This window comes from Hemibagrus wyckioides, linkage group LG13 (genome assembly GCF_019097595.1).
Source record: "Hemibagrus wyckioides isolate EC202008001 linkage group LG13, SWU_Hwy_1.0, whole genome shotgun sequence".
Classification (NCBI taxonomy): domain Eukaryota; kingdom Metazoa; phylum Chordata; class Actinopteri; order Siluriformes; family Bagridae; genus Hemibagrus; species Hemibagrus wyckioides.
Window position 1 is genome coordinate 16,935,894 of NC_080722.1, and position 27,736 is coordinate 16,963,629.

Below are 27,736 nucleotides of genomic sequence, written 5' to 3' on the forward strand. Positions count from 1 at the left end.
TGGTGGGCTATAAGCACTTTCTTGCCATTGTGGCCTCATTACTCATTTTAAGAGAATCAGGCACTAATGAGAGTGCATCTGGGTCTCTCTCTGTGTGTGAAGCAGCTGGACTAAGCTCCTCCAAGCTCTCCTCTATATTATGCTGCTGTATTGCTGCTAACAGCTCTTCAATTTGGGTCATGCCTAATTTTCTCCTTCTAGGACCTGAGCAATCAAGCCTTCTGCCCATGTCTGCTCTTGCTGTTACAGCACAGCAAATGAGCTTAACTTTTTCTTGTTTGAGGCGTTGCAACTGTATGTGCTTCACTCTAAAGATGTTCCCAAACAATTCGGGCATTATTCATTAATCAACTCCACTGAGGCCTGGGAGAACAAAAACACCATTCTGCTGTAAAATACAAAAGCCTAAGAATGGTTAAATTCGTTCAACTGCTCAGACGTTACAAAATGATAATTAGTTATGCTCAGCAAGAAGCAGGATTAGAGCATTATGTCTTTGAATCTATTTTCAAAACTCTGAGAATAGGCTGAGGGCAAGCTGAGAATAGGAAAATGGAAAAATGTGACATAGCAGTGCCCTTTTACAGCCTACCCATGTGGGATTATGGTCATGGTCACTTTGCTTTTGGAACCCTGGAAGGAAATGATCATATGGGAATAGTCTGCTAGTTCCAAAAGAACATAAAAAATTTAAAGAGGAAGAGCTACCCTTACTGTCTTTTTTGTTGGTTTTTAGTTAGTTGGTGAATGTTTTTCTCGAAACAGAACAAATTTCAGACCTGGTCACTTTACTGGACCTGGTCACTTAATATTTCAAATAAACATGTAAAAACTTTTTTCTATGCTAACTACTAAAAATAAGTACCAAAACTTCAGTTACTGCACTGTGTATTTGTACAGGAGATTTGCAGTAAAGAAAGTCAAACATGGGGAGAAAAAGAGCAGGAAGAGTTGACTCTGCTTGTGTGTGATGTACTGGGGAAAACAGAGACTCCTGGGTGGGAATGACATCCTGCATGAGGAACAAAGAACATATCCGCTACAGCTCAGGAAGAGCCTGTTGCTGCGACTTTTCCTTTTTTTCCCCCCTCAGTCATAGAGGAAAGAAAAACAAAAATAAAATGCTTTCTCTCTGCTGGCTGTGTAATGTCTGGTCTATTTGGACCTTTTATTTATTTATTTATTTATTTATTTATAGGAAATTCTTTTAACATGCCAGCATTAAATGCTCAGGGTTAAGTAATCATCTCAGTGAGCCTGACCTGTGCACTGTGCTGAGCAAAAAGAAATCTTCACACCTATATGGATTTACTCATATAACCTATAGGTTAGAATTTGAATCTTGTAAAGCTGTGGGTCCAAGGAATGAGTCCAGACATTCCTCACTCTGGTAATTATACAAAGTGAATAACTTGTGGAAGCAGCTAAATAATAGGCTATGGGGTTAAACAATAGTGCATTGTTATGTGAAAAGTATTTGAAATATGTGGCATGTCTTTTTGTTTTCTAAAATCTAAAAAAAGTACAAGAAAGCAAAGTAAAGAACAGTGACCACTACCTCTAATATTAATCAAAAAGCTGTCAAATAAACTGTTGCTTCCTATTCAAGCATAACAAATGCTGGCCTATTAACTAGCTTTAAATTTTGCCGCAATATTAATTCTATAATACATAACATAGACAATGCTTACTTAAAGGAGTAAGCAAGATGGATAACACACAGGAGAAGTTCAATTATGATAACTACAACTTTCTTTCACATGGTGAACGCTGTTTGTATTTACATACAGACCAGTCTATAAGCCATTCTAGCAGCACTAATGCAAATAACTAAAATGCATTACATGCAGGACTCTCAGGTCTACATGCAGGTGGGTTGTCAAGTGACATACGATGACAGGAACAGTTGTTACCTCTGGCACATTTGACTAGTATTTGCATGCTACTTTTCCTTATTCCTAACTACAGGGATACACATCAGTGGACTCTGTGGGAACTGCTCTGAAATTTACATTCACAGTTGAATGTAAATTTAAAACTGATTGTAAACTGGTGTGAACACAGCTGTGTGGTAGCCTTGGAAACCGTGTTGTGAAGTATTTAGACATCGAGTGCAGAAAAAACAAACCAACATTTCACCATCTTCTTGGTGAATACAAGGTTAAGCATCATTTCTGGACAAAAAAAAGTTGAATCTGTAGACATGCTGATATTGAATCTTCTCACATGTGTACGTCTGTTGATAGAAAATTAATATTTATTGCATTTTTTTCTTAGGGTTAGTTCTTGAATGCCCTCTGTTTCACAATACTAATGCAAATATTATAAATATTATAAGGAGCAGGTTTGTTCATTGCAACCTGAATTAGCAATTTAAAAAATTGATATGACTGGACAATTTGTTATTAAAACTGAAAAAAACAAACAAAACAAAAATAAAATTAGTTTAATAAAATAAAATTCCCTAAAATTCTCTGCTCTAATTCATCCCAAAGGTGTTCTATCAGGTTGAGGTCAGGACTCTGTCAAGTTCCTCCACACCAAACTCACTCATCCATGTCTTTATGGACCTTGCTTTGTGCACTGGTGTGCAGTCATGTTGGAACAGGAAGGGGTCATCCCCAAATTGTTCCCACAAAGATAGGAGCATGAAATTGTCCAAAATGTCTTGGTATGCTGAAGCTCCTTTCACTGGAACTAAGGGCCCAAGCCCAACCCCTGAATTCAATGATTTGGAGCGGTGTTCCAAAACTTTTGGCAATATAGCATAGATAGATAGATAGATAGATAGATAGATAGATAGATAGATAGATAGATAGATAGATAGATAGATAGATTTCCACCCAGAAACCACTGGGAATATTTTTTGCTCTCTCTTTCTATATGTAAATTCTAGACATGTGATTTCATTTTGAAAGTAAGTGTCATTACTGCCATCTAGTGAAAATACTAGTATTCATGTTTATGTAATTCAGTTAAGCTTACATTATTGCACGTTTAACTGCAATCTTATCTATCAATTAATAATTTACACGCAAATATAAGTGATTATTTTATTTGTTTACAACAACTATAAAAAGATCATATTCACTGATCAAAAAGACAATCGTATTCTAACCCGGAAAACATTTTTACTGAAGAAATCCCACCTCCTGCTCTGTGATTGGTTGTTTTTTTTTCTCACTCGCCAGCAGTCCACCTATTGAAAGTGTAGGAGTGTGGGCAATCACCCAATCAGCAGGGGTTCTTCGGAATACGAGTAGGAAATAAAGCAATAATAACTCGAGGCAGTCGGCGTCCCGGAATATGCGGCTTGCTGCATATCGATCAGGTATCGCTTTAAAGATGAAATCTGCAGCGTGCAGAAACAGACATTTTGTCCTTGCTTGTTTGTGTGTAATCATGGCTCGGGTTTCTTATTGTAAGCTCACAAGCTCAAGCATCCCAGCCATTGCTGTGTACTTTGGAACCAAAGGTCGCTATGAGGAAGTGAACCCACATTTAATAGACGATATTTTATTCGTGAATAAATCTGCGGTCAGTCCCCCAGCCGCCGACTGCCGGTCAGTGCACTTAGTTGCGTTGATCAGACACGGCACGCGCTTCCCTACAACCAAAAACATTAAAAAGATCCACCGCCTGTATGATTTAGTGATGACTGAGGCGTCCGCCCCTGACCAGTGGCTCAGGGACATTAAAAAGAAATGGCCCATGTGGTACACTGAGGACATGGACGGCAAACTAGTAGAGAAGGGGAAAGATGACCTGAGGCATTTGGCCGTGAGGTTGAGCAAGTCGTTTCCGTCCCTGATTTCAGAGGAAAACCTCCGCAGAGAGCGCATGGAGTTTATAACCAGCTCCAAACACAGGTGTGTGGACAGCATCCAGGCTTTCCAAGAGGGACTCCTCAAACAGTGGGGTGCAGGAGGTAAAACACATCAGCATCTCATTTTTCTTCAACTTATCAGCTCCACAATAAAAAAAAAAAGGATAATTATCTATACTGCATTAAACAAAAAAATGTAAATACTGCCCCACATCCTAGTGAAACAATTCTGTTCATTTTTAGAGATCTTTCAACAGTAAGCATGGACACAAAACAGATTTACAGAAATCCAGATGCGGTCAGTAGCAAGGAAAAACTCCATGAGACGTCACGAGGGAGAAACATTATAAACAGACTCAACAGAGAACCCGTCTTCTGGGTAACACCAGATAGTTGGACTATAAATTGTTATTTATTCAAAATTGCATGCTGTAAAGTCAAACAGGACAGTGTGGCGAAAGGACGTACAGTATGGAGGTCATATTTCACAGCAGCAGTTCTTCTGAAAGGTAGAAATCAAACATTTATATGAGATTATCCACTGAAAAAGAAGTGAGACTTTAACTGTTTTCTGGAAGTCTTTAAAGTCTACATGGATGAGCGTTTACAGCAGCAGATAGTGAGTCACAGAAATTCAATGGTGAAGAAATAGCATGAATCCGGTTCGTGTGAATTGTGAGAGGAGCAAAGATGGCAGAAGTGTGTCAGAATTGATTCCATCTCATTTTAATTGTTTTTTTACCGTTTATGTGTCCAGTATTTAAAAGAAAATGCACAAAATAAAATGTCACAGATACAACATATTCAGCTTGTCCCCTTCTACATAAGCATGAACCATAACAAGGAACATTAAAAAGACCCATTGCCTGTGTGATGAGGTGATATCTTACACCAACCAGTGGCTTACTGGCTTTAAAAAAAAATAAACAGCCCATGTGGTACACTGAGGATATGGGTGGGAAACCAGTAGAAAAATTGAAAGATATATTAAGCTATGAGCAAGTACGTTGAGCAAGTCGTTTCTAACACTTGTTTCTGAATCACACTCTGAATCAAGTCTTTCCTTTTTCTTTTCAGCTATTGCACAACACTATCACTTTTAGTAGAGTACTAATAAATCACTCATTCCCAAGTGTAACCATCAGAGATGAGCAGATGCTTGTAGGATTTTTAAATCTTACTAGAAAAGAACTTCACCCATGTCTTGAATCACACATTAACAGTTAAACCATTAGGATCCTTTAAATTGTGATCAGCCCATATGGAGAACATGAAATGTCATTAATAACCATAAGAAGCGACTTGTTTCAGTAATATTTATTGTAGTATTTTGTGTTCTAGTATTATGTATGATAGTAATATTGTGGTTTTTGGTTGCATACCAGCACCCTCATTACCAGGTCTAAATGCTTCACTGCTGTAGTAGGTTTCATCTTTTGCTTTCTGTTCATGGTGTCAGCCAATTCCCATCTTTATTGTTGTAGATGTGGGTTTCAGACACTACGTGAATGACTCCCTCATGCGATTCTTCGACAAGTGCAAAAGATTCGTTGAAGGCATTGAGAACAACAAGACCGCCTTGAAGGAGGTCAAACTCTTCAAGGCATCTCTGGAGATGGATGAAGTCTGCAGGCGGATGGCCAGTCGCTTACAGATTCCTCACAGTCAGATAACACCAGGTACAATTTTGCCTGGTCTCACTATAATCTGTATGGTTTTGCCTGATTTTGCTGTCACGGTCGATAATCATGCATTGTATGAGTTGCTAACCTGATGTGATGTGCTGATTTAGTGCCAGTACATCTAAAGGTGGCCAGTGACAAAGTTCTGGTAGTGTCAACATCTTTAAATAACATTCTCAGAACAACAGAACTGCTACACCACTTATCTAACGGCAACCAACAGGAGCTGTAATGCTAGCATCTGGTGAAAAGCAAACAAAGACAGAACTGCTACGCAACCGTGTTTTCTGCAGGAGCCAGGATCTCTCAGATCATATTTATTTGAAATGCCGGTTTATTGCTAGAGCATATTCAACACCACTTTAATTACATAGCATACATCCTTACATGATAATAAGCAGGACTCATCTGGTATCTCAGTTCTTCATTTCACTTATTCCTGATTTAAGTGTCTGTATCTGTGAAATTGGAAAATGTTCCCAATCTGCTACAGCAATAACTTATATAAAGATATATTAAAGGAGATAAATTACATTTAATGCACAAAACAGTGATTACATGTAATTACATAATTATTATTTAGCCGGTAATATATGCCAGCTAGATAATTTTGTCATTATAGGGTGTAACAAAGAAAGTGTGCTGTCATTATATAGATATTTCCCAAGCTATATAAAAAATTTAACTCTCATATCAGGATTTACCGTTTATTGGACGGACTTGCGATTTAAAATAGCAGTTTACTTTCACCCAAGTTTTGTCTGCTTGTTTAGACATATATTTAGCATTTACTTAACATTCTGCTGAAGTGAGATTGACAGAATGCCAGGAAGTCTGAAATTTGAGAAAATAATTCCCCAAATTGGCGCTAGATTTATTAAAAAGTCACAAGAGATATGCATTAATAATAAGCTTTGTACAACCACTATTTACTGAGAAAATCCTTTGTATGTTTAAATTATAATATGCAACTTCCTTTTCCTCCCTTCCTGTTTCCAAAAACTTTCTCCCTTTTGCAACAGGATGAGGAGACACCTATACTGTAAATAAAGCGCACAGATGACTGTTCTTCTTTTTAAATGATGTAGAAAACTCTTGCATAAGAAGTGTCTTCATGATTAGCTTAAAGAAACAGCATTAGTTCGGGGAACGCCTTTGAGTAAATTTACACAGCAACGGACTGACCAAAATTATATCCTGATTTAATGCACTAGAGTCAATAAAACCCGACTAAAACATTATCCAATAACCAGCTGCTTAATACAGTCTATCAATATTATAATAATATAACCTCATACTATAATAATAATATAATAACCAATATATTACTAGAATAGTATTAGTAACAAGTATTCTGTCATTTAATCACACTTCAGAAAAGAGAAATATTTCAAAAGCATCTGATTTACAGACTTGGTAGTATTTATCAATAATGACCCAAGCATGCCAAGAAGAGGGGTATGCTTTTAAAAGCTTTCTAATCAGAGGTTAATTTTTGAAATATGAAGGGAAAAGTTCAAGACACTTTGTGCTATATAGATATTCATCTCAGTGAGCTGTAATTACCCTTAATTCTATTCTCGGCAAATATATTTATGTGTGTCTTTGCCAAAGTATAAATAAGCTTATGTGGAGGATGTGAATTCAGCATAATAAAGCATTGTAGAGTTTGTTTGGTTGTTGTGGTGTTTTTATACTATCCATATGACACTAGCAAACAATGCAGTAAAGATGGAGAACTGACGTATCGTACTGCTCTGTTTGTAACTGCCTGACTTTAGGAGAAAAACTACTAACTTCTCCTTTGTCTTTTTCTCCACAGATTTGGTTGAAGCCGCTTTCTTCCTGTGCGCCTATGAGTTTGCGATCAAGTCTAGGAATTCTCCATGGTGTAATCTGCTGGACGAATCGGACGCCCAGGCATGAATCTTAAACTCTTACTTTCTTACAATCTTGTTGTTCATTAATCAGTGAGTTGAGTTTTGAGTCATTCAAAACAATGTTGTATCAAGGTGGTACGACTACCAGTGAGTGTCCTTTAACAAACATTCAACAGCATATATTTGTTAAGGAAAAGGATCAGGTTATTTTCCCCCAGTACCGTTGGTTTCTTCTGCATTTATTATGTTGTCTCAGGGGGTTTCTGCTTGTTATTGTCGCCTCAATCAATCATTGCCTCTGCTTCATTTATTCAAAATGACAGTCGCTGTTTAAAAACTGCTCAAAGTCTCAGCTTAAAGCATATATATATTATGTATAAGGGTAGAGTATACACCAGAGGCATATTACGCGTATTCAGTGGTAGAAAAACGTCATTCATGGGGAAAATGCCATTTCAGTTTGTTTAAAAATTGGCTGAGCTTCTACTACTGTCTGACAGGTAAAATGAATCACACTGACAGAGCTTAATAATTATACAGTTTTCTTTAACCTATTTTCTAAATTAAATTAATTACAGGCTACACCACTGGTATGACAGACTTGTTCTGTGCTTGTTATTCAGGTCCTCGAATACAAAAGTGATCTGAAGCAGTATTGGAAAAGGGGATATGGCCATGATATCAACCGCAAATCGAGCTGTGTCCTCTTTCATGACCTCTTCAAGCGACTCGACCAGGCGTCCTATGACTTCAGGTAGGCAGGATTTATTTTTCTTTTCGATTTTTTATTAAATGTATGAAGACTATGATATTAAGTAATGTCTTTTGAGTATTTATAAGGTTTTTGTTAAGCAGTGGTCATTGTTGTGCTCAGCTGATCAGACCAGTTTGAGAACGTGCTGAAGATTTTTAGACTATTACCGATGACTTAAATGCTACTGTTTACTGTTAATTATTTTTTATGATGTGTGACTCATTCATGTCATGTGTTTATATATGTCACATAATCATGTTTATATTGTACTGTAGATATATTTACAATAGTATCAGCTAACGTAGGAGTTGTTTGTACTGTCTATTCCTAACATTCATAACACTTCTTTGAAATGCCATTGATTTTCTTCACCTAATAAATCTAAAAACAGAATCTAGTCTCGACTCTTCGCTTTTGATTTTAGGCAAGATGTATGAATCTCTTTAATTACCATTATTCAGGTTCGGAGAGGTCACTAAGGCGGTTACCATCCAGGTGGGCCATGGTGAGACTCTACTGCCTCTGTTGTCTCTGATGGGTTTCTTCAGAGACCAAACACCACTAACAGCCACTAACTTCCCAATGCAGCACAGCCGCAAGTTCCGCAGCGGTCAAATAGTGCCTTACAGCGCAAACCTGCTCTTTGTCCTGTATGAGTGCACAGATGGACTCAGGCTCCAGTTCTTCCTCAATGAGAAACTGATGACTTTTCCAAACATAAGTGACCCTGCTCCACTGTATGCTACAGTCAGGAGCCACTACTCTGACCTCCTGGGAGGCTGTGATTTTGAGAAAGAATGTGAATTGCCTAAAGATAAAGTCAAGAACACTGAGCTGTGATGTAGATAAGATAGACTGGGCTGAGGGTAAGGGTGAGAGTCATTTTTATTGGTTGAAATACGGGTGAGAAGGTTAACCAAATATGTTTGATTTTACTGGTGACCAAAAATGCAGTTTATTTATGGTTTAAGACTTTTTTTTGTTTCTTTAGTTGGAAATTTTATTGAAAGAAGCCAAAACTGATTAAGTGACTGTGTGACTGCTAGGTACCAAAAACATTTTTACTGAAAATGAAGCCTTTTTCAAATAAAAATGCGTATTTTTTATTTAAAGTGTGCACATTCAAAGGAAGCTTGTTTGCTGTCTCTGTTTGATTTACACGGACATAACCTGTTGTGTTAATGTGTACACTGATGATAGCCGTGTCAACATTCTCTTAACAATCAGGGTTAGACATCTTACTAACAACAAATATCCAACAAATGAGTTTGTTTTGCAAATGTAAGCATTTATCAAAGAATTTGGTTTGCTAAATACATTTTGTATATATGCAGTGTAGATAGTTTACATTTCTTGAAATGCTTTTTCGAGAGTGTATCATGATTATACCTATAGTTCACAGAAAAAACACGGAATCAGTGAATTGTACATGCAATTATTTGGATTCTTAATCATGACAAGAATATAAAAAGGTTAATCGAATGTACTAAAACCAGACTTTTCATACATGGTACAGTGGCGCAGTAGGTAGAGTCACAGATTAAAGCTTAGGCTTGGGTTATTGTCATGCAAGTGATTTGACTAAAATAAACTGGGAGTGAAGGAGTGTGTGTGTGTGTGTGTGTGTGTGTGTGTGTCGCCCTGCATCCCATCAAATGCTCCCAGATCCACCCCCCTAGATTCCCAGACCCTGACCCCTGAGGTTAAAGTAGCTACTGAAAGAAAGTGAACCTAAAAGAATTTCAACTGGAAACCCTACCTAGGTCAAATCCTACCTGTGTACATATTCCCCGGCAGCCCAGATACCATCATTGCTGACCGTTCAACGCTGTTGGACAACTTCCATAACACACCTCCTTGGCATGTGTCCAATAATTTGTGCTTGCGTGTGTATGAACAAGCAAAATGCTCAACAGTGTTGAACTATGATCTGTCAAGATTACAATTTACCTACCTGGGGCAGATTTTTACTTTTTGTTTAGGTACATATTAAATTATTGGCCTTGTAGTAGTGACATAAGGAAAACAAGAATGCCTTTTAAGCATTTCGTTCAACAATTTTTAGCATCATAGAAAAGTATAAGATTTGTAAGTAGGATCTAAGCACTTGTACCTCTGGGGGCAGGGTTTGCTAGAACATATAGACAGGTAGACAGATTTATTTCTTTTATTATTTCTTACTTCTTTATCACATTATTTCCCCCCCAAAAAATATTCCTTTTCAAGTTTCAAGCTTAATTGGAATTCCACTTTTGCATAGCAAAGCTTTTGTGAATACTGCCCTGAGCAATCCTCCAGTCATACACCACGCCCCCGTATCGAATAACATCCAATTACACGGCTTGCATGCAAATACCGGCCTGAGCCACGCCCCCCTCGTGGCTGCTCCGAGTTGTGATACGCGGGAGGAGGAATTTCAGGAAGAAAGTTGTATGTGCTACGTGTCCAAGGGTTTCTCCTCTCCTCCACTTACTCCTATTTAACTCGTCCCCCGATCTTCACTGGTTTCATTCTACACTGAAACCCATCGATCAAGCAGTTGCCATCGATCATGTCCGACACCAAAAAGCTTAAAACGGTAAGTACAGTGTTTGGGATATTAAACCTATTGTTGCATTCATGCTGTAAAATCTCAGTTAGGTAAACACGACCGAGTCTGATACAGGGGTGAAGGGGGGCAGTGTCCATTAAAAAGTTTCTTGCTGAGTAAATTTGGACCAAAAAGAGTCAGTTGTTGCGTTTCCGGTCAGTTTTCTCTTGTGTAACTGTACGGGGCAGATCTGGACACAGAGGCGAGATGAAATGTCCTTTGGCCAGGATGATCGTCTTAATAAGGAGGAACTAGAATTCCGGGCAAATTCTTTTTTGCTCAGAGTTATTCTCATGTTTTTTATTTATTTATTTATTTAATTATTATTATTTTTTTTTACATAGATCAGTTTTTGTGATTTAGTCATGTCGAAATTGTATTTGTTTTGTTCTTTTTGCTCTTGGTAAAAATCTACTACTGAATGACTTCTGCATCATTCAGAGAAACTTCTTTGTTTGCCTATGATTACGTGATGCATTTTATTGTCCTCAGTTTTTCCCCCCTATTCAGTCATTTTTTTGGGATGAAAATGTTAAAATCACTGCGATCAGCTGTCTACCATTTATTAATTAATTAATTAATAAATAAATAAATAAATAAAGCAAGCAAGCAAGCAAGCAAGCAAGCCCATGTCCAAGATCAGATTGTATCTTTCAGACATTCCGATGCTGATAAACCACCTTTCATCTACTTACATGATCCAGTTGCAGTCAGGGTTGTGTATGAAAAGACAAGTTTTACTGTGACAGAAAAAGTAGCTCACTGTTTATGGCAGTCAAAGGAGGCCCTGATGTACATTGGACCTGCCTGGGTGGGTGAACGGCTGAGAGAAGTGTGGCTGTGTTCCAGCCTGGCCACCTCTCCAGTCCACTGGCCTGCATGAATAGTGCTGTTTGTTTCCCCAAGTCCACCCCTCCCACTAAGTCTTCCACCTCTCTCTCTCTCTCTCTCTCTCTCTCTCTCTCTCTCTCGTTTTCTTTCTTTCTCTCCCTCCTCCCTCTCCTGCTCTTTTTAACATTCCAACACTAAATAAATGAACGTTGTGGAGATGCCGGTGAAATGAAGCAGCCGGCTTTCAGGTCATTCAGAATTCAGGAGGGTGGCTGCTGCCTCATGTACTACTGAACAATCCCTTATAGCTTTATAAAAGTGTAGCATTTGTGGATCTAAGTTCACATGACAAAGCCAAAGACAGTGCCAAAACACCTTTAACCTCATGATGTTGGTAATCTATTAAATTGTTTGGTGTCCTCAAGTTACAGATGATGGTTTTTAAGTTTTTAAGTTTTCACCAGCAGGTAGAATAGGATACTGTTTAACTCCTATAATTTGATGATTAGGCTCTTCAAAGGGCAACCAACGTTGTTTACCAGGCACACCATGTAAGCAGGAGCAAACGAGGCCAAGTTGTGGGAACCAGAGGTGGATTTCGAGGTTGCACTGTGTGGCTGACAGGTTTGATCAGTTTATAATCAGTTAAAAGAAAAACATCATTTTAATGTACAACACGAGTTGCTATGCTTAAATCCAGTTCGAATTGGGATCATCATTCATTATAATGTCTGTGAAAAGTTCAGTCTCAGTGAGTTGTTTATCTCCATCCAGGATTGTCTGGTGCAGGGAAGACGACTGTCGGTTTTGCTCTGGAGGAATATCTAGTTTCCCATGGCATTCCGTGCTATTCTCTTGATGGTGACAACATTCGGCATGGCCTGAACAAGAATCTGGGTTTCACCACAGCAGACAGAGAAGAAAACATCCGCCGTATTGCAGAGGTGGCCAAGCTGTTTGCTGATGCTGGTTTGGTTTGCATCACTAGCTTCATCTCTCCTTTTACACGGGTATGGTGCACCTAAACATGGAAGGATTCAGTGCTTATGCAGCTTAGTGAACATCTGGCAAAATTGTACTCAAAACACTCTTCTTCTTTTTTTTCCTGTGGTGACCGAAGGACCGAAATGAAGCAAGGAAGATCCATGAGGTTTCAAACCTGAAGTTCTTTGAGGTGTTTGTGAATGCACCACTGGAGGTGTGTGAAAGCAGGGATGTCAAAGGGCTTTATAAAAAGGCCCGTGCTGGAGAGATTAAAGGTACATATTGACCAGACTTTGCTGCATGTAATTGGATGGTTTGGAAACTATTTAAATATGTGGTTTAACTCCATACACTGGCCCTATTACTTTTTAGGCTTCACAGGGATTGATTCTGAGTACGAGAAGCCAGATTCCCCAGAGCTTGTACTGAAAACGGGAGAGCTCACAGTGAATGAGTGCATTCAGCAAGTGGTAGATCTCCTTAAAGACCAGGTAAGGAAGTACATGTTCTACTGGAAACTGTAAAATCTCCAAAAAAATTCAATAGTAGTCCCTCAGTTCAGATTTATTTCATGAACATAATAAAACTATTCATATATTATGCTCACTTTGAGAACCATGGCTCAAAAAATTTACATTGGGGTCCAAAAGTCTGAGACCACATTGATTTATAATTATTTTATTATTTTTTTCAATTTATAACTGTTCATAAAAAGAAAGTTTTAGAACTTTGAGAATTCTAAACCGAACAAACAAACAAAAAAACACAGAATAGCTAATATGTATGTTTTGTTTTTGTTTTGAAAATTATAAAACTATTTATTTATTTATTTATTTATTTATTTATTTATTTATTTATTTATTTATTTATTTATTTCTAAGTCACTATTTAAAGGTAAGCAAATTTGTGATATAGATCATATTATATCCTGTGAGTTTTATTCCTTCGATTGAAGCATGGGTTCCTGCGGAAAGCAGATGGATTTGCTTTAACATTGATCATCAGATTTTACACAAACATCCGTGAGTGCAGCGTCATTAAGTGTAAAAGGGGAAATACGAAATACTAAGAAATTCTGCAATACATATAAATGTCTTCACAAGCGACTGCTGCTGATATAATTTGTAATGAAACCCTGAAACAAAATGCCAAGCAGAAGCATTTTCCCTAGTGCTTCCCTAGTTTTGGGCCCCGCTGTGGTTTTAAAGAGACTCAGCGTTGGTCGATTTTGTCATTTTTGTTTTCAGGGCAGTATTAGGATTTAGGAGATGATGCAAATGGTCTTCTTTGCTTGCAGGAAATTGTGCCAAGTGGTCTGACAGAGGAGGTCAATGAGCTGTTTGTCCCTGAAAACAAGATGGATTTGGCACGGAGTGATGCCAACACACTTCCAACTGTAAACATCACCAAGGTAATGCAACACTAACCTACACACAATATAGACATTTACTCTGCCACGCTAATGTGACGTACAAACCGTCATTACATCCTGAGATGACTCAGTTTATTCCTAGTCATATACAGCTGTTACATTTATGAAATGGCTCGCAATTATGTAATACATTTTAAGCAGAAACAGTCATCTGAATCTTGGTTTCTGTTGCATTAGTTGGATCTTCAGTGGGTTCAAGTGTTGGCTGAAGGCTGGGCTACTCCTCTGAAAGGCTTTATGAGGGAAAGGGAGTTCCTGCAGGTCCTTCACTTTGGCAGTCTACTCGATGGTAAAGACACTGAACAACAAGGAAAAATCCCTCTCTTTTAACACCAGCACCAGATTCTGTTACAGAAAATCTAACTCTTGTGTATTGCACAACAATCAGCAATTTCTTCTTTTTTTTTGCAATCTTAGTAAAGTAGTAGAATTGTACTTGTCAAGAATAATGCTTTTAAATGTTCTCATTTTTTTTCACTTCTAGGTGGCACCATCAACCTTTCTGTACCAATTGTCCTACCAGTGTCCAAGGAAGACAAAGACAGGTTGGATGGTTGTGCTGCTTTTGCCCTGGTATATAAAGGTCGCAGAGTGGCCATAATGAGGAACCCTGAGTTTTACGAGCACCGTAAAGAGGAACGCTGTGCCAGACAGTGGGGCACTACATGCATCCAGCACCCTTACATCAAGGTCTGACAACATTCATATACGCTCATTTCCTAATTCGTAATCATGCCATGCCATCTTGTATCGCTGTGGACTGTTTTGTATCAGTTCTTTTACTGCAAGATTTACAACCTGGCTTCATTCTTAGATGGTTATGGAAAGTGGTGAATGGTTGGCTGGTGGAGACTTGGAGGTGTTGGAGCGAATCAAATGGAATGATGGTCTAGACCAATACCGCCTCACTCCGAAGGAGCTCAAACAAAAGTTTAAGAAAATGAGAGCAGGTAATACAAGACGATTTTTTAAATAGCCATTAATAAGATTTACAATAGGTTTAATTAGGGTTGTTGCTGCAATTAGTCCATTTGAATCTTGTGTTAATTAATACTATAGTAATTGTAAGGTGTAGTGATAATAGCTTATGAATAAGCCTTGAGGAAAAAAGTACAGTTTGAAACTCTGATCTCTTTGTACTACATGTACAGTTGGTGTGTAGATGTAGCTTGTAACCTTAGACATAGTTAGATATTAACGCAAACATACAATAAAGTGTAAAGCATTACCATTTTATTGTGAGCCATATTGTTCGTATGTGGTCTCGTTTGACTTTATTGGCAACTGACAAGCTTGGCACGCTTTAACACTGCTAAAGTTAGGTTGAATAAGATATTCCTCTATGTATCAGGAGTGTTACCAGAAATGTTTGACTCTACCAACAGGTTTTGTTCTCCATTTATGTATAACCCACTGAACATGAATTCTGCAGGTGTTTAAATGGCAGAGGTCATGTATATATCAGTGGCATTCAAATGGAGCATTCTTCATAGCAACCAAATATTTATTTATAAATATTTTACATTAATTATTAATTACATTAATTATTATAATAGCTAGTGCTACCTGGCAAAGATTTTCTCAGAGCAGCATAAACAATGAAGCTGGAAATTCAAACGCTCAACAATAGTTATTCACATGCTGTTCTGTGGACAAAAGAAGGCTGCAACCTTAGATCAGCTAGGCTGTAATACTTCCTGTCTGTACACTGTAATTAAACTATCAGTTCCATCAGTAAACATTTCAGGAGGTTCTGGGTGTTCTCAGAACCTCTATGTATCACACAGATTTTGAATTGTGGTGATTAGCATCTCCCAAATGTAAACCACATCTCCCTTTCTTGCAGACGCAATCTTTGCCTTCCAGCTACGCAACCCAGTGCACAACGGCCACGCGCTCCTGATGCAGGACACCAGGAAGAGGCTGCTGGATCGCGGCTACAAGAAGCCCGTGCTGCTGTTGCACCCACTGGGTGGCTGGACCAAAGAGGATGATGTGCCGCTGGATTGGCGCATGAAGCAGCATGCTGCTGTTCTTGAGGATGGTGTCCTGGATCCTGCCAACACCATCGTAGCCATCTTCCCATCGCCCATGATGTATGCTGGTCCCACGGAGGTGAGCTCACTATAATAATGATGAACGTTGACACAGATTTTACTAGACAGTTGCTTGAAAGAGTCTGATTATTAGCCAAAGGCTGTTAGAGTGTGTGTGTGTATCTCTACAGGTACAATGGCACTGCAGGGCCAGAATGATTGCTGGTTCCAACTTTTACATTGTGGGCCGTGACCCAGCAGGCATGCCCCACCCAGAGACTAAACAGGACTTATATGAACCCACACATGGTGGCAAAGTGCTGACCATGGCACCGGGCCTCACTTCTGTTGAAATCATTCCATTCAGAGTTGCTGCTTACAATAAAGAGAAGAAAGCAATGGACTTCTATGACAAAGACCGGTTAGTGGCTTTTCAGAAGATTAGAATTTTTAAAATGTCAATAGTAGATGTTACCAAAAAAAAATCGCACTTCCTGGAAATGGATGACTAAAACTATGGTGTGTTGATCCTTTTCAGGCATAGCGACTTTGAGTTCATCTCTGGAACCAAAATGAGGAAACTGGCTCGCAGTGGAGAGAATCCTCCAGATGGTTTCATGGCACCCAAGGCATGGAAGGTCCTCACTGAGTATTATAGCTCCCTCCAAAAAGATTAACTGTACATTGGCAACAGATAAATGCTATCTATTCATTTTTATAAATTATAGGGTTTTAGTCAATATATTTATAATACAAGTCTTAACTCAAAATGATTTTGTATTTCTTCTGTACAATATTTTTTAAACAGATTATTTAAAAAATGAACGTTTCTGTAGAGTCTGTGGAAAACAAATTGTGAAGGTTTTGCGTCTCAGCATTTCTGTCAGTGTTTCATTACACACAGAGGAAAAAAAAAATTTCCATCACAGTGAAGTGAAGACATGAGATTTTTGAAAATTTTCCTGACATGGAATCATTACCTTTTTATTGTATATGTACATTTAAAATCAGTTTAGGTTGCTAGACTTGATCAAATTATTACACCTGATATACACTTGATATACACTTCAGCTTAATGAAAACAGATTATACCTCAGAAAAAAAACAAAACAGTATATTAGCTGTACTCACATTAACATATCCTTAAATTGCCTAAAGTAAACAAAATCTATGCAAAACTAACTCAAAGTGATGTCGGAGTCTAATGAGGATATTCAGAGTGCTTTGGGATCCATGTGAAAGACAAAACATACTTTCTTGGTAAAGTAACAACCTTAACATATTTATTACAAAATGAACATAGTGTAAATTATGTCCTTTATTCCTTATTGTATGATCTCTTCTCTGATCATTTTTCCATTAATGGTAATACTACCAATAAATCCAGTAGTACACAAAACATTGTTTTCCTGTGTGTGTCCAAATGGTTACACGATATACATTGTTTACTAAGCATTATATACACACTATAAAGAGCTTACAACTCCTACGCATCGCTTTGCTTGTAACTTATTCAGAAAATTCTCTGACTCAGGATCCACACATACTAAAAATTTTTTTTTTTTTTTTTAAATAGGACGGATAGCTTACTTCACACAGACAGTCTGTAGACCCTTATTTATTGCTAGAGAAGATATCACGTTACACTTCACAACAGCTTTTCTCCGTACACTGCTCAAAAACATGCTTTATATTTCAGTCCAAAGAGCACTGCACTGTGGATATAAAGAGTTTACACACCCCTGATAAAACGTCTTTTTTTTTTTTTTGGTGATACAAAAAAAGTAAACAAACAAATCCGGTCAGATCTTTAATGTGACACAGCAACCAACAACCAAGTGAAAAACATTTCTGGTAGAAAATGAAAAAAGCTTATGATAACCTGGTTGCACAAATGCACCCAGACTTTTATAATGGGGTATGTGGCGGTGCACCGAGTGAACCGATCACATTCAGTGACTCGGATTAACCCCACATACAAATCAGCTGATTTTCTTCTTGAATTCATCATGGTTTCGTCTGACTCCTGAAACCGTGTATACAAACAGCTTCCAAAGCATGTACAGGATCACATTGTTAAAATGTATCAGCATGAATATACTATATATAGTGTGCTAAACACGTTTAGCAACAAGTGGAGCACAACAGTGACATTACCATGAAGAGGATGTCCACTCTAAATGGACTAAAGCCGAAATCGTATCAGTGAGGCTGCAAAGAGGCTTACAGCATCATTAACGTTATATCTGGTGACGTGCTTCTCACTCCCTGCAACTGACAATCGCTCATAATCTTTACAAGTTGGGCATGTTTATTCTCATGGAAAATAAAAACCATCCAAATCTGCCTCGAATTTGCTAAAAGTTAGATACAATCATCCCAATCTATGTGGCAAAATGCGTTATGACCTGACGAGACCAAGGTAGAACTTTGTGGGCATGATTGTGAAAGATGCTAAATTGATGAAGCATGTTGGTATAGTGGTTTAAAAAAAAGCTGCATGCCTCCGTTAGAGGAAAAATGTCACCTTCCGGCTCGATAACGGCCCGAAGCGCAAATTCAGGTCAACAAAGAGAGGGCATCAGAAGGAATTTAGTTGGTTGCGATATCACATAACAACTGACATCTTGGTTTCATTTTCACCACAAAAAAAACCCTGCACTTTTTTCCCCAGGACATATCCACTGCATCTGTAAATGTACTTCGCTAAACACACCAGTAATTCTTTAGTACTACAAAGGAATCCCAATTCCCTTACATTATCTTCTTTATTTACTGAAATTAATTATGACCTAGGTGCTTTATATACATGTTACCTGCTTCTGTACAATTTTATAAATATTCTAATATCACATGCAGCAAGTGCTTAGCAAACCTAATGCCTAAAAGGCACTATGATACAGAACAGAGCAAAGGGGGGGAAAAAAGGCATATTGCAAAAAAATAATAAAAATAAAAAGTTGATAGATCAAACATCCTGTTTCTAGAGCACCTTCTTATGCAAACCATATTATATGATAAACCTACAAAAATTATTATGATGATCTTCTGGGGGAAAAACAATTCACCCTGGCCAGTAGTATCAGAATCAGTCCAGAGCTGAATCCATCATCATACTTGGTGTTCCTGCTGATTTGGATTTCTTCATCTTTTCAATGGCTTTTTGGAGGTCAGTCTGCTGGATGGGTCGGATGAAGTCTTCCTCTGAACTGTTGACAAAATTGGCACCATTTTAGTTCGATAAAAATAGGTTAGAACAGATCAACCTTATAGGATTAGTACTCAGACTCTAATAAAGAAACAATTAAATGTTTTAGTGAACAAAACAAGTCTGCTTTCAAGACAAGACATTACAAATTCTGGCTCTCCTGGAAAAATGCACACACCCTTAAATCACATTGTAGAAGGCATTCCTGGGTCTGCTGCATGCTGCCTGGCTGGATTTTTTTTCCCTATCACAAGTCACTCTGAATGAATTATGCCTGTCATATGTAACGTATATTAAAAAAAATTGCCAGACAAATGACAGATAATTAACATAATCCTCTCATATAGCTGCTTGACGTGAATATACAGCTGTTTAAAGAATCTCAGAGGTAGTGTCATTTGATCCTTATGGCAACACCACAAACAAACAAAAGCTGTCTATATAGCAGAGCACACAGAACAATGTGGAGGATTTAAAGTTTATTGTTACAAAAAATGAGAAAACTGTGTTTAAGTGTTTAGAAGAAATGGTTTTAAGGACAATCCTCGAAACTTTTCAAGTCAAGAAACTTTTTTATGGTTGAAATGACATTTCCGTATTCCTCTTACAAATTATTAGCCTTAACCAGTTATTTCAGCTGTCTCTTATTTAGCCTTAACCAGTTATTTCAGCTGTCTCTTATTAAGTCAGCATTCTCCTATTATTAGTAAGTTATCTAATAAATAACTCTAAATCTCAAAAAATAAAAAGAAATAAATATTATTTTTCTAACCGAGAAGTGGATTGTATTTTTCATTTTCTTAACAAAGACTACATTAAATAATTCATCAGAACAAACAATAGTATGAAGAAAAGAAAGGCCTAAGGCTCATACTTCATCTACACTGAAGATCCTGGAGAATTCCCCCCATATACAAGAGATGTTTTACATGGCAACAGCAGCATACACCATTTTCCAGAAATCCAAGCAAAGAGGGGAAAAAAAGAGGGGGGGGGAAACCATACAAAAAAAAAAGAAAAAAGAAAGATGCTGGAAGTCTGTTTGTTCCTTAGTCTTTTGTTCCTAGTCTCCATTCCTTTTCATTTTATTTTGACCTCCGACATTGTTTCTACAGTATGGTCCTATGAAAACAGGGTTGATGCACCGAACAAACATGCCTCGTGAATACAGCTAGCCACAGATCAGATTGCTTTACATCATTACTATTTGTTACCCTATATTTACATAGAGGTTACTTCTTCATCTGCGTGTAATTTTGGCTAAATAAAGTTTAAGGGGGAATAATGTGGGCGATCTAACATGAAGGAATAACTTCACTCACCTAGCTAAAGTACCTAGACAATATCAATTTTAATTTGATAAGTAATTATGTGCCATTAAAGTGTACATAAAGTCTTGACATCAGCTGGCTTTACACCAGTGGTGCTTTTTAAAACCGTCAAAGTACTGGGGTGTGTGTGTGTGTGTGTGTGATTGAAATTTACAGTACTCGATTCCTCTATATGATCCTAGTGAAAGCTAGCTTCTTATCTGCACTGTGTCAGGGCTACGATTCTTTATAGTCATTGCACAGAGGACAACGAAATTAAATCCATCTCCTTATGGTGTAAAAAATGAGAATAACAAAGAATGAAGGATTAAAAAAAAAAAAAAAAAAGAGTACATATGATGAACTACGTGATCAGATAGGAGTGTTTATTGAGAATAAAGAAATAGCAGCTAAATTATTGTACACATGAACAGTGTGATCTGACAAACGGAGATTTACACATGCTTTAAATGAATGAACCACGCCATACTACAGTGACACCTGATAATGATTCATTAAAATATTGAATTTCACCAAGTCTGACCAACTGACCAGTGGTTTGTTTCAGTGCGTCTCTACAAAAGAGGGACTTTACTAACTACATTTACAAGATAAACTTTAATATTTCAACACCACTATACTCGTGACTCTTCCAGTGAGTGTACAAAACAGTTCTGTTCACAGTGCAAGTCTTCTTATAGGATTTTTGATCGAGAGATTCACTCTTTTGCAATTTATAGGCACTGAGGAGTCATTTTTATACACCAACCACTATTTTCTTTAGAATCTGCAATCCTAGCAATCCATCCTAAATATTTTTCTCATGGTCTTTCCTATCTCCAGTCCTTTTTTAAGCTCTAGCCGTTGTCTGAGGTGTGAGAAGGAGATGTTCAAATGTAAAAAGATACCTCCATTGTAATACAGTGACAGGTAATACAAAGGAGCTGGAGGGATAGACAGGTTCATTCTTTCTGACCGACACTAATGTGATCTGCACCCTATTACACCTCTTTTGTAGCTTTAAGCTTATAAACTTTAAGCTTTCTTTTAAAGTCACTACGGTTTATTTGCTTTTTTTGTTCGTGTCATCATGCAATCTAGACTGAGGTCATTATGCTCAGCGTTTTAACACGTACCATATAACTGGGTAATGATTTTACAGCTGTTGCTCCTGTCTGGAAGCATCTGTACTCATTAGGTTTTGTTGTTCTTTATCTGTATTCTTCTAAGTTGTCAACTATGTGTATTTGTGATCCATACCCCTTATCCCTATTTTCGTCCTTTCCTTGGGTATATTTAATGAAATAACGATAGATTTCTAAGCAATGTTTCTCGGACTTCTTTCTTTGAATGAACTCTCGTAGGTTTTCTTTGTGGCACCTTCAGGATTTTCGCAATGAATACATCATGACGGCATGTATAAACACCCTTAATTTCCTAATTCACTTTAATAAAACTTAATTTAAAATAATTAAAACGTCTGGAGTAAAGAAACTATACGGTGGACGTGAAGTGCAAAATAACACATTAAATAACAAAGCAATAAAACCGAGTCAGGTCACACAAGCCGGAAAAGGTAGGTATAGTTTGCGGACGGAATTCTTAATGCTGATAGGACGAGACATCTGTCACTCAAGATATACAAGTAGTAGGAAATTGTGTATCTAACTTTATTTCTTGTATGTGTGTGGAGATCTGTGTTCACTTTAAATAATTTTTTTTGCAACTTTAAACCTTTTAAAGACTATAACAAACATTTATTTTAATAAGAAAATGGAATTCATTCAACATGGAAGGACGTTATACTGTTAGTGTATCATGGCACAAAGATTAGTTTGCGATCTCTAAAAACACACCTAAAGAACACAGGTATGTTTCGAAGACCAAACTATTCCAGATTAAACGATGTAAGGAGTGCTATAAGAGCAGAGCTGGGTTCATATACACGCGAATCAACTCTCTACTGCCACAGCAAGCTGTACTTCCGTGTATATCCTGAGTGACAGATGTCTCTTCCAATCATTTGTTTTGCACTTCTCAGCCACCGTAAACCTAACATCAGACACCTACATAAGTAAATGTTAGCTATATACACACAAAAACAAAATATAATGACCTAAACTGAAAAGGCTTACCCGTCTTCGGCATGCACAAAGTCTCGTACACACAGCAGAGCCGCATCTCGGCACATCTCTTTGAGGTCACTTCCTGAGAAGCCATCGGTGTTTCTTGCTACTTCATGCAGGTTTACACCAACCCCAATCTTCAGAATTGGAAAATGATTAGTGTGAATATTTCCAGCACACCAGCCAGACTCATGCTCGATCTGTACATTTAACACTTACATTCTCGTTCTCCAGGATAAGCCTCAGTATCGATTCCCTCTGCTTGATATTCTGTATTGGGGGGAATAAAACATCGAATGAATTCAGCAGTTTTTAGTTCATTCAAAACTGAAACCTGTTCATAGTGGGAATGTGTCGACACTCACAGGCTGATTAATGTGGAACCTAGTAGGCATTCTGCGCAGGATAGCCGAGTCCAGATCCTGAGGGCGGTTGGTGGCACCCATAATTATAACCTGAACAAATCATTTTAATTAAACATCTTGTAGCTGATTTGCTGTTTCTCTTAAAAACATGTAGAGCCTGTTTTGGTATGTACCTGAAATACTTTCAAACAACCTACACCACAAAACTGCATAGCCATATTCGCGGTACCTGGCATTTGTAATCCGTGTCTAGTCCGTCCCATAAGCTCATGAACTGAGCCTTCATCATGGCTGTAGCCTCATGGTCTGAGCTGGAGCGGTTTCTTAAAAAGGAGTCTATGGGAGAAAAGGGAAGTAATATTTAGCATGTATGGTACCATTGGGGTGATTTTTACATCCTTGACACCCGAGTACTGTCTTAATGTTCTCTTTTGTTATCTAGGGCAGACTTCCTTTGAGGTTTTTTACAGCTATTTCCTTAAAAAAAGTGCAGTTTGATTTTCCTCAGACCAATACAGAAAATGAAATGCAGACAGCGTGTTGCCTAGATTTAAGTAAAAAAAAAAAAGGACCCATCATGATTCCTTCTACAAAGACCATTTATTTTGCCATGTATGTGCTTACCAATTTCATCAATGAAGATGATAGATGGTTGGAGCTTGATGGCCAAGGAGAAGACGGCTGCGGCCAGTTTCTGGGACTCGCCGTACCATTTATCTGTCAGAGTGGAGGGCTGCAGGTTGATGAACCGGAAACCTGCCTCTTTTGCTGTGGCTTTGGCTATCAGAGTTTTTCCACAGCCCGGAGGCCCGTACAATAGCACCCCTGGTAAGGACAGAACTATGTGATGACGCAGTTGTCTCTGCATGCCGCATGATAATGGCTTGTAATTATGCACCATTAATCAAACAGGTTCGTTCATGTCCTCACCTTTGGGAGGCTGAAGCAGCTTTGACCTTTCGAACAGATGCCTTTTCTGGATGGGAAGAATGACGGAGTCCTTTAGCTCAGTTATAACGTCATCGAGGCCAGCTATATCACTCCATGTAATCTGAGAACACACCAAGAACATACAAAATAATTCTCTTTAAATAAAAACAGGCTTGTGAGAAGACACTAATTATTTCATGTTGATGTTGATTTATCTGAACCATTAAATAATCACCTAGTCATTTTTATTTAAGCTACCTGGGATATTTGTTGTGATCATGTTTAATATTTACTGCCTGCTGCAGAATTATTGGCATGCCTAAAAAGGGTGGGTGTCTGTCACTGTCACTACAACATCATGTCTATAATAACTTGAATCTCATTGGAAAGATGATAGGAATCTAATCTTTAATCAAAGGAAATTTATTTCAAGAAAGAATCCATCATGAAAAATGTTTTTTTTTTTTTTTTAACAAAACCGCGTCACAATTATTGGCACCCCTGTATTTAGTACTTTGTCCAACCTTCCTTAAACAACATAACAGCACTTATTCTCGAGTATCTATTGCCGGGAAAGTTCTAGCTCATCCAACATTCCCGTAGTCTCTCGGAAATACTCTATACTTCACGTTCGAAATAGTTTGCTGCCGTGTCAACTACTCAGTCAGGTTAAGCAACACTTATTTAGTTACAACACGTAAACTCGACACACGGGTTTACGACAAGTAAACCCGCGTTCCTGTGGACACCTGTCCACAGGAACGCGGGTATTTTTAAAACCGCAGCTTTTTTTATGCGGTTAGGCCGTTCGTCCACACGTAAACGCAGCATCCGGTCACTGAAACCGAACATTTTTGAAAACTCCTGCCAGGGTGAAGTTTTTTAAAAACTCCGGTTCCAGTGTTATCGTGTAGACAGCGAAACCGGAGATTTTTGGCTTGTTGCTAGATTGGACTGAAGATTTCCAGCCCAACTACAGCTTAAACCCACCCATTTAAAAAGAAAAAATACCAGCCCAAAATGCACATTGTTATAACTAATACAATAACAAACAATTATAACAGTTAATAACTTTGTGATACCGACTTAACGAGCAGAACGATTACAACAACCCGCTAATCAAGACTGAAGTCTGACTGGATAGGACTCTCCTGAACCTTATTGGCTAAACTGAAATATATAATTAAAACATCAACATTACATAGTACACTTTATTTAATCGTTCAAATAGAAAATTAATAAAATATCATGTTTATAGTCAAAAATAAAAAACCGCCAGTTTTTAAAAATACCCGTGCACGTGTGGACTAGGCCTAAAAAGCAATCAGAAATCATGTGTGTGTGTATTAGCACGTTATTAAGCTGCTTAGCAGACAATCAGGTTGCTGATTCGCAATTAATATCCATCAACCAAGACAGGGTCTACTTTGAGGACATGGGACATCATGCCTCAAACTCGGGAATAAAAACATACGCTTCAGACTGAGACAAAACAGCATCCTCACTTGCATACTTAAAGGGTCCACCAGATGGGCTGCAATACTCATCTCATACTCGGACAGCTTGACATTGTGCACTCCAATCTGCTTCATGAGTTTCTCTGCCTGAAAGGATGCAGGAAGGTTTAATTCATCGAATGAAGTCATTTCACCAGATCAATATTAATGCACAATAGTGTTGTGTATCTGCAATATCAACAGGACACAGAATACTTATATGTAGCGATCATTAGGACTGTAAAAAGAGAACGTTTAATTAACTGACAAATATACAACTAATTTAATTCATATTATTTTTCAGTAATAGCATGTAAAACAAATGTAATCAGGCAGGTGGGAGAAAATTAGAAAAAGACCAAATTAAGGAGAAAGATGGCAAACAAAAGCACACGTAAAATGAACTTACACTATATTGCCAAAAGTTTTGGGACACCCCTTCCAAATCATTGAAGGAGTTGTTTTTCAGGGGTTGGGCTTGGCTCCTTAGTTCCAGTAAAAGGAACTCAATGCTTCAGCATACCAAGACATTTTAGACAATTTCATGCTCCCAAATTTGTGAGAACAGTTTGGGGATGACCCCGTCCTGTTCCAACATGACTGCACACCAATGCACAAAGCAAGGTCCATAAAGAGTTTGGTGTGGAGAAACTTGACTGGCCTGCACAGAGTCCTGACCTCAACCTGATAGAAAATCTTTGTGATAAATTAGAGTGGAAACTGCGAGCCAGGCCTTTTCATCCAGCATCAGAGCCTGACCTCACAAATGCGCTTCTAGAGGAATGGTCAAACATTCCCATAAACACACTCCTAAACCTTGTGGAAAGCCTTCCCTGAAGAGTTCCTAGAAGCTGTTATAGCTGCAAAGGATGGGACAACTCCATATTAAATTCATGTCCATGGCAGATGTCCCAAAACCTTTGGCAATATAGTGTGTCTGCTCGCCTTCTTATTATCCAAGTGCGAAGACTCTTGTGCAAATGAAATCATTCAGTCAGTTTTTAAGCTGCTGCAAAAGTGCTGGACCTGCACCGTGTGCTGCCCCCAACAGCTTCACTACTGAATTACATTTGACCCAAGAACAATGGCCTATTTGAAATCTCAGATCTGATATTAATATGCTGAGACCAATACGGAAACTTTGTATATCATGAATTCATGCCAAGCCACATTTCTGAAGTAGTAATGGCCAGTAATTAGTTAAGCCAAATAATTACTGCAGCGCTGATTTACATATTGCAATTGCAAGGCACACTGAAGTAGTTCTACTAGTTCCAGGCAAATAATACATGAAAACCCTTTAAGTGATTCAAAATTTGAAAACCACCAACCAAGTCAAAGCGACCAACCAAGAAACGAATTAATGAACTGCTTTCATTTTTTTAATAAATACCTGCTTCTGTGCTTCTACTTTTTGTTTTCTTGTTGGATCGATAGCATCCACCATCCACTTTATCGTAAAGTAGGTGACGGCACCAAATATCGTAAGGCGGAAGAGTAAGCCAATAACCTCATTGCGACCCAAGGGACGGGTGATGTTTTCTGCTGGTATGTCCTTCAACACCATCGTCACACGAGTACCTGGGGAGTCATTTCAGAAGCGTCAGAGAGACAAAATGCCACAGAACACACAATCATGGGTGGCATCGACTGTAAATAATAGGTATGTGGTAATTACTTCGGCAATTATTCTTCTTCTTATTATTCTAGAACACTGTACTAAAAGTACGTGCAAAGTAAACAGTGCTGCTTATTTACTCCACATCAATGTGCTGTGACAAATCTGTAACACACGCAAAATTTGGGTGGTTACTTTAGATAAACAAATACACAGGGCCATCATTTACATTGTAATCATTCTGAACAAATCCAAAAAATTCCCTTGTTTTTTCAATCAAAAATATAATCTGCTATGTTTACTGTGACGGCATTCAATGAACACGAGAACAGGGTGGGCCTGTGTGGCAACAGCACCCGAACGTCAACAACATGATCGTAATAAACAATCACACTGTGCAATTTTTCTATAAACAGAATGTTTAGGTCTATCATTGTATGTTTGAAAGAGAAATTCAAGTGATTTTATCACACAAAGTGGCTATTTAAAATAAAAAATAAGTGTATTTATGCACTGGACAGTCAATGTTTCTAGCCAGAAACATGACACACGATATTCTGGGTATATTTTGGAGGGTAAATGATCTAAACAGCACGAGGGCGATATTTTGGTCCGTTGCCTCCTGCAGCGGTGCATGCTCTGACATCTGTTATAATCTGCTACAGAAC

The 27,736-nt window shown here is 38.1% G+C and overlaps 3 protein-coding genes across 5 annotated transcripts in view; 2 read left to right on the top strand and 1 right to left on the bottom strand.

Annotated features, from left to right (window-relative positions):
- The first annotated feature begins 3,245 nt into the window (after positions 1-3,245).
- Positions 3,246-9,742, top strand: minpp1b (multiple inositol-polyphosphate phosphatase 1b). Of its 2 annotated transcripts, XM_058405553.1 has the most exons (6): positions 3,797-3,928; positions 4,070-4,335; positions 5,311-5,505; positions 7,331-7,428; positions 8,012-8,142; positions 8,604-9,742. In XM_058405553.1, exons 2-6 carry the CDS (start codon positions 4,089-4,091, stop codon positions 8,980-8,982), a joined length of 1,050 nt encoding a protein of 349 aa, XP_058261536.1. In that variant the 5' UTR covers positions 3,797-3,928; positions 4,070-4,088; the 3' UTR covers positions 8,983-9,742. The 2 variants fall into 2 exon arrangements, with proteins under 2 accessions (XP_058261535.1, XP_058261536.1); XM_058405552.1 differs by lacking the exon at positions 4,070-4,335 and having other exon boundaries at positions 3,246-3,928.
- Positions 9,743-10,555: 813 nt separating this feature from the next.
- papss2b (3'-phosphoadenosine 5'-phosphosulfate synthase 2b) lies at positions 10,556-17,249 on the top strand. Its single transcript, XM_058407101.1, has 12 exons — positions 10,556-10,720; positions 12,073-12,187; positions 12,338-12,573; positions 12,684-12,822; positions 12,920-13,038; positions 13,845-13,958; positions 14,157-14,268; positions 14,464-14,669; positions 14,794-14,929; positions 15,826-16,094; positions 16,207-16,436; positions 16,554-17,249. Exons 1-12 carry the CDS (start codon positions 10,694-10,696, stop codon positions 16,690-16,692), a joined length of 1,842 nt encoding a protein of 613 aa, XP_058263084.1. The 5' UTR covers positions 10,556-10,693; the 3' UTR covers positions 16,693-17,249.
- Positions 17,250-17,812: 563 nt separating this feature from the next.
- Positions 17,813-27,736, bottom strand: part of atad1b (ATPase family AAA domain containing 1b) — a 12,478-nt gene continuing 2,554 nt past the window's right edge. The window contains exons 2-10 of one of the 2 annotated variants that reach the window (XM_058407103.1): positions 26,844-27,031; positions 25,460-25,558; positions 23,955-24,075; positions 23,649-23,849; positions 23,254-23,360; positions 23,025-23,114; positions 22,879-22,929; positions 22,669-22,796; positions 17,813-19,224 (exon numbers count right to left, since the gene is read on the bottom strand). In XM_058407103.1, the coding sequence (XP_058263086.1) occupies positions 19,104-19,224; positions 22,669-22,796; positions 22,879-22,929; positions 23,025-23,114; positions 23,254-23,360; positions 23,649-23,849; positions 23,955-24,075; positions 25,460-25,558; positions 26,844-27,017 (1,092 nt within the window). In that variant the 5' untranslated portion in view covers positions 27,018-27,031 and the 3' untranslated portion in view covers positions 17,813-19,103. The remainder of the gene's footprint in view (positions 19,225-22,668; positions 22,797-22,878; positions 22,930-23,024; positions 23,115-23,253; positions 23,361-23,648; positions 23,850-23,954; positions 24,076-25,459; positions 25,559-26,843; positions 27,032-27,736) is intronic. The other variant, XM_058407104.1, reaches the window with a different exon arrangement.